This window comes from Poecilia latipinna, unplaced genomic scaffold (assembly GCF_001443285.1).
Source record: "Poecilia latipinna isolate Pla-1442-1.1 unplaced genomic scaffold, P_latipinna-1.0 Scaffold2829, whole genome shotgun sequence".
NCBI lineage: Eukaryota > Metazoa > Chordata > Actinopteri > Cyprinodontiformes > Poeciliidae > Poecilia > Poecilia latipinna.
The window spans coordinates 17,034-23,993 of NW_015115445.1; the positions used below are offsets into that span (position 1 = coordinate 17,034).

At 41.3% G+C, this 6,960-nt stretch overlaps 1 protein-coding gene across 1 annotated transcript; it reads right to left on the bottom strand.

Annotated features, from left to right (window-relative positions):
* Positions 1-575: 575 nt before the first annotated feature.
* LOC106939318 (uncharacterized) lies at positions 576-6,954 on the bottom strand. Its single transcript, XM_015021683.1, has 2 exons — positions 6,042-6,954; positions 576-3,291 (listed from the first exon to the last, which is right to left on the bottom strand). The coding sequence occupies exons 1-2, from the start codon at positions 6,050-6,052 to the stop codon at positions 576-578; spliced, it is 2,727 nt and encodes a 908-aa protein (XP_014877169.1). The 5' UTR covers positions 6,053-6,954.
* Between the last annotated feature and the right edge of the window lie 6 nt (positions 6,955-6,960).

A 6,960-nucleotide genomic window follows, 5' to 3' on the forward strand; every position in this document is an offset into this window, starting at 1 on the left:
ATGTGCCAGCTGGGTGGAGATGGTATTGCACTCACACCAATACACCACTTGCTGTTTTAACTTGACACCTCCCACTTGAGCTCCTGGTTTTTTGAACCCAAGGAGGTCACGCCTCTCTCTCTTCACCAGATCTTGTCCCAGCAGGGTTTTCTTGTTCTTCTATTGGCAATAACACAACAATGCGCCTTACATCTCTGTGAAGTATTGTTGAGGGTATCTTCATTTGAAGTTCCTTCCTCGTCCTCCTTGTTTGTCCTCCAGCTCTCACAAGTGGTACAGGGTAACTTGGATAAGTTCGTACATGTACATCTCTTACAGTCCCCTTTTCGTCACTGTTTACACTGATCACTCTGCCAAGTTTGTACTGACTTCTCAAAGCATTCTGGTCTGCAAGCCAAATAATGTCTCCGACAGCAACATTTCGCTTCTTTGAATGCCATTTACTTCTGACAAACAAATTTGGTCCAGCTAGTTGACTCCATTTTCTCCAGAATCTGTCCACTTCTGTTTGAATGAACTTTAATCTCTTGAGTGGATAACTTTTAAAGTCAAATCCACAGTTATCACTTTTTAGATCAGTTCTTCCAAGCAGCAGAGAGTTTGGTGTGATGTAGCTTATGCAGTCTTCTCGACTGAGTTCTTGCATCTATTGGTCTTTCATTAGCCAGATTAGCTGCCATATACAGGAATGTTTGAAATTCACTCCATGTGAAAACTCCATCTGATCCTAGATTGTGCAATGCTTGCTTGACTATCTTTACAGCTGCTTCTGCTGCCCCATTCCTATGGGGGGAGTCTGCAGGGTGTATTTTCCAGCTCCATTCAGTTCCATGTTCCAAAGCTTTATGTTGAATTTGCTCTTTGTTTAATTGGTCCAAAAACAGATAAAGATCAGCCAGGACAGGTTTAGCTCCAATAAAGTTTTTTCCGCCATCTGACCATAACTTCCTTGGATGTCCTCTTAAGGCTGTAAATCTTTGGTATGCTAACAAAAAGCCTTCACTTGACTGATCGCTTACAAGATCTGTGTGAATAGCTCTAGATGACATGCAACAGAAGATGATGCCCCACACTTTCAGCTTAACTCTTTTCCGGGCCTCATCCCTCACTTCATAAGGTCCAAATAGATCAATAGTAGTAAACTCAAATGGTCTGGCAGGCAGTGTTCGTTCTGGTGGAAGATCACCCATTATCTGTTCACATCTTTTTGCCCTGATTTTCCGGCACGTCACACAGTTATCCACAACTTTTTTAGCCAATCTTCTGCCTCTCACCACCCATGCTTTTTTCCTCATCTGCAGTAATGTTCCAGCAATACCTTCATGATTTACTTCATGAGCTTCAAGAGCAACCAATGTGGATACCCATGAGTCATATGGTAAAATGGGAACAGCTCTTCTGTCTTCATTAAAGGATTGAATACGACCCCCACATACCTGAAGTCCAGAATCTTGTTCTTTAAACACAACTAGTCTGTTTAAAGTTGTGTCATGGAATGAGGTATTCTCTTGTGCAGCCAGAAAAACCTCTCTCAGTGCATTCTCACACTCTTTAACACTAAGCCCGGGATGGATGGTTGATTGTTTGATGTCTGTTGAAATTTTTACTTTCACTTTTCTGCCACTATGGTGGCTTTCTAAAGTGAGTTTCCAGTTTTCAACAGCTCTTCTCACCCATGCAATAACTCTGACTAGTTTAGAAAGACTGCTGTATCTTCTCTCTTGAATTAACTGCTTGGCAATGAATGTAAGAGGTGAGATTTTGAGGTCACTATCCTTTTCTTTACACTCTGTAGCTTTTAGAGCATTCTTTGTCACCTCCTCATCACACAATTTTTCTTTAGTTTGCTTAGACTGTGCTCTAGTTGTTACTGCTGAGAAAGCTTTTCTTTGGAGTTTTTCAACACCTTCTTTTGCACTTATAACAATGTCTTTGGCAGATCTTTTCGGCCATTGGTCAATAGGTTGCAACAAAAATTTTGGTCCATTTTGCCACTGTGAGTCCTCTTGGAGGTGCTCAGGACATGCTCCTCTTGATGTAATGTCTGCAACATTGAGCTCACCTGGAATCCACCACCAATCTGCGACAGGCCCAGTTTTCTGTATTTCATCAACTCTGTTAGCAAAGAAAGTTTGGTACCCATAGCTGTCACGCTGAATGGCTCCTAGCACAGTTTGGCTGTCTAGAAGATGGTACCAGCCTCCAATTTCCATCCTACTGTGCTTTCCAACATACTTCCTCAGACGAGCTGCAAACACAGCACCACAAATTTCTGCTTTTACAGGTTCTCCTTTCTGGTCAAGTGGAGTAAGTTTTGCTTTGGATTCTACAAGTCTCACTTGGATCCCTTGCTCTGTCTCCCATCTAAAGTATAGAACTGCGCCATAACTTTTGTCACCCCCATCAGAGAAAGTTATTCCAATGGGCTTTCCAATCCAACTGATTGGTGTTAAACTCCTGTGAAATTTAATTTGGCCCAGGCGAACATACTCCTGGAACAATTCAATGGCTTCATTTCTTAGCCCATCAGAAAGTGGTTGATCCCAAGTATCACCTGCTTTGCCTGCAGTTCTGGTTTCTTGAAAAGCCTTTCTCACTAGAATGGCTCCTTTTTGTTTGGTGGGTGTGACTAGCCCAATGGGATCAAAAAGACTAGCTACTTGGCTAAGGAGTTCTCTCCTAGTGAGAGGATTTGGAGTATTTACTCTCACTTCTCCTTCTTCTAGGTTTTGTCCCATCTTCATTTTTTTCCTCCTTTTTGAGAAGTTAATTGATGTCATCACATATAATTTATCCTCCTCCACCAGATATCCCACTCCCAAAGCCTTATTATCATCCTCTTTCAACTGATTAGGGAGTGTAAGGATTTTGTCTCTGCTAGGTAAGGACATTTTTTGCCTCCCACTTTGACCTGATAGGACCCATGGTTTCAAACAGAATCCCCCAGCTTGTAAGATCTCTTCCACCTTCTTAATGTGTTTATGCAAAAGTTCTGGGTCATTGTCAGATGTTAAAATGTCATCGACATAACAGTCTTCTTCCAGGATCCTCCGCTCCTCTTTACAGCTGTCAAACATGGGCAGTTTTGCCGTCTCTCGCATTGCTACTTGGGCAATACATCCAGCAGGTCGATCCCCAATGTTAACTCTGGTAATGGCAAACTCACCGATCTCCTCTTCTGAGCCGTCTCTCCAGAGGAACCTGTGTAGATGTCTCTCCAGGTCCTCTAGCCACACAGAGTTATACATCTTTTTAATGTCTCCCAGGGCAGCATGCAGTCCCCTTCTGAACCTGAGTAGAACAGCACGAATGGGATTTAAAACATCAGGACCTTTCAGCAGAATATCATTCATACTTAGACCTTCAAATCTTTGACTGCTGTTCCATACTAAACGCACAGGAGTGGTCACAGAATGAGGATTTGGCGCCACCTGATGGTTTACATACCATACTGGTCCTTTCCAGTTGTTTAGAGTGTCTTCTGTTAATTTTATTGCTGCTTTTCTCTCCACCATTTCATGCACCTGGTTTGCATAGACAGTTTTCCATTCAGGCTCTTTATTTAATCGTCTTTCTGTTCTTAAGAAAGTTGATTCAACACTTTTCCTGTTATTGGGAAGACAAACGGGTTCTACAATCCAAGGATACTTTGCATCCCAGTGGGGAGCATCACTGTGGTTATCTGCCTGCACATAGGTAAGACCTTGTTTAATTATTTCAAGTTCTTTCTCCTCCATTAATGTCATATCTTTCCCACCTGGTTGACATGTCCCACAGCGACATCCACCACACTTTGGTTCACAAGCTGCTCCTATGCTCTCCCACCTCCACCAATCAATGAACTCTTTATTGGTAGTTGTGTTTTTGCTTTCTGCTTTAACTTCTTCGAAACTGCAGACTTCTTTATACTTTACAGCAGCAATGCGCATAGAACGAGCAAAGTGCGTTTCTGACCTGTGTGCTGCCACGTCGACGTCTTCACAAAGATCCGGATGAGCTCCTCCCACGGTCATGCCGAGTGGACTGTTCCACAGGACCAGGTCTCCAACAACCTTGACTCTTTGAGGGGCCAGTCTGCCTTCTCTGTGGCTTATTAGCAGCTCAATGGTATCTGGTCTTTTAAGGTCTTCCAGGCCAACATCTGGGAAAAACTTTTGCAGCTGCAGTGGTTGAATGACTTTATGCACTTTAGCAATTTCACTAAGTCCATAACAAATGAGTTGGTGAGCTTTCACTGTGCCTTTGGGGGTTTTAACTCTCACTTTTAACAGGTATCTCTTTGTTCTAACTTTGACTGACATTCCCCCAACACCATGAACAACTAATGTTATGTTTTCACCTTCTAGGCTCAACTTTTTAGCTGCTTGATGAGTAATGTAATTAGTATCAGAAGCCAAGTCAATCAAAGTGCCAATTTTCTGGCCTGCGTTCGCAGTGACTTCCAATAGCATTAGAATGACAGGTTGCTCTTTTAGTCCATATGACTCCATAAGCCCAGAGGCTTCACACTTTGTGTTTTTTGTTGAAGCAGTCACATTTGAAAAGGCTTTTCTGCATTCTCCTGCTAGTTCTGGTGAAAGTCCAGCTATGAATTTTTCCTGCTCTTCTGTCAGTCTATTTTTCCTTCTTGGTTTATCGGTCTCAACCTTTGTAAGCTCACCCTTTGGGCAAAGGAGGAAATGGTGATCTGAAAAGCTTCTTTTCTTACAATCTTTATTTCTACAAAGGTAAGTGTTGATGCAATCAGCATCTCCATGCTTTCTCAAACACCTTTTGCATATGTCCAACGTCTTTACAATGTTGAGCTTTTCAGGTACATTCATTGCTTTGAACTGCTTGCAGAAGAATATTTTATCTCCATGTCTTGCGTCTCCACACACAATACAGGCATGATTCTTTCTTGTGGATCGAGTAAAAGCATGTCGTTTCTCAAACTTCTTCTCAGCCTTTTCACTCACTCCAAGTTGCTCTAATTTCTCTAGAACTTCTTCCTGTGTTTTTAAAAATTTGAGAAGACTATCAAAATGGTTATCTGGTGTAACTGCATTGGCAGGATTAACCATAAAAACTAGCCAGTCTCTCTTTATAACATCAGGTAGTTTACTCTCTAGAGATTTAATAACCAGAGGATTTTTCATTGCTCCAATGTTACCTAACTCTGTTAAGTCAGCTAGAGCCTTTTCAATTTCTTGAATAAGATCTATCACTTTCCTAGGCTGATTTGCTTTTAGGGGTGGAGTCTTTTCAAGCTCTTCAATAATTTCCAAAGCAATGCTTGACTTGTCGCCATACCTATTTTCCATCACTCGGAACATATCTGCAGCAGTATCATAAGCAGGCAGGTGTAATTCATTACAGATCCTTTCATCTACACTATCCAACAACTGAAACTTTTTCACTTCCACTGAGCCACTTGGTTCTCCCTGCTTCTGCAGACTTTCCCAGTCTTTTCTCCATCTGTGAAAGTTCCTTTTACAGCCATGAAATTTTGGTAGACAAATGGGTCTGATTTTTACACTGGGTGCAGGTTGAGCTAGTATAGGTAAAGATGTAAGGTCTGATTGAGCAGCATCTGATTTCCTCTTCTCCTCTGCAATCATTTGTGCTATGGCAAACTGCGATTTTCTTGTTTGAAGTTTATTTTTCATCAATTTCATTTGTTTTACTCTGTCTTCTATATTGTCCCTTTCTTCTACTGGAATCCACATTTCCCAGGTCACAAAACTTTTAGTAGATTCCTGGATCACATTCTCCACAAAGGACAGCTGCACTTCATATGCACTTTTGTTCACAGTTAAAACTTTTATGTCAGAAGCATCATTACATGCCTTTTCTGCCTCTTGGATTGCAGTATAGAGTTCATCTTGACCATATTTTTTCCACAAATGAGACCGAACTATTTGTTTGACTTCTTCTAATTTTGATTCACAGTCATTAATAGTCTTTTCCAAATCAGCTTTTTGCTGTTTATCAAGTTCACCAGCTTCATCTCCCACCTCTGCCAGTAGTCCAGCTTCGTAATCATCATTTGAATCACTTACATGTCTGGCATCAGAAGTTAGCTTTTTAAACTCCTCTCGCAGTTCCATCTCTGTCATGTTGGAAGCTTTTCTGCTCAGGAAGTTTGCTTGCTTGGTGAAGGAAGACTTTGCCATGGTGCGATCCAGCTTCAATTGTTTCACTGACTTTCCAAACATTTCTTCAGCCATTGTGGATTGTATAGATGAGATGACCTGATGTTCCTCCTTGAGTTGATTCGTTGAAGCTCTTTTCTCAGGACTTCACTGTCATCTGATCTTCAGTTGATTTCCAACTGGTTTTCAACTGTCAAGTTTTTTGGCCTCTTCAAACCACCTCGGCTTTTGCCCAAACTTGAAAAAGCTTTCTTCCTCCAAAGAGACGCAGAAACAACTCATCTCAGCGACATCTTTTTATTTCTCTTTTCTTTTGTCTTTAAATTACTTCAGTTTACAATACAAGACCACCATGGTTTTGTTTGAGTGGTCAGAGTAGACAGAGAGGTCACCAAGCGGGTTGAAAACCTACAAACAAATTAACCAAAATAAATTACAAATCACAATGAGCTAATTAAGCAGTTTACCAAATATTACCAATCTATTTTTAAGTTAACAGTGAATGAACAAATAAACAAACTACATTCTAAACACATAAAACCAATTTCACCACCAAGGCTAATTTGGTCTTCTGAATGCAGATGAAATGATTTAAACTGTGCATAATGTCCAATTCCTACCAGTGGTGTCTTTGTGGAAGCTTGAAGCCGAGGTTCTTTGTCTGTAGAGATCACTCTGAGCACAGCTGTGCTAAGTTACCTTATAGGCTTCTGAAGGCTTGAGTGTGAGAGAGATGGGTGCACTTGATTCTCTCTGATGCATGTGCCAGTTGGGTGGAGATAGCAAATACACCCACAAATGCACCATTTGCTGTTTTAACTTGACA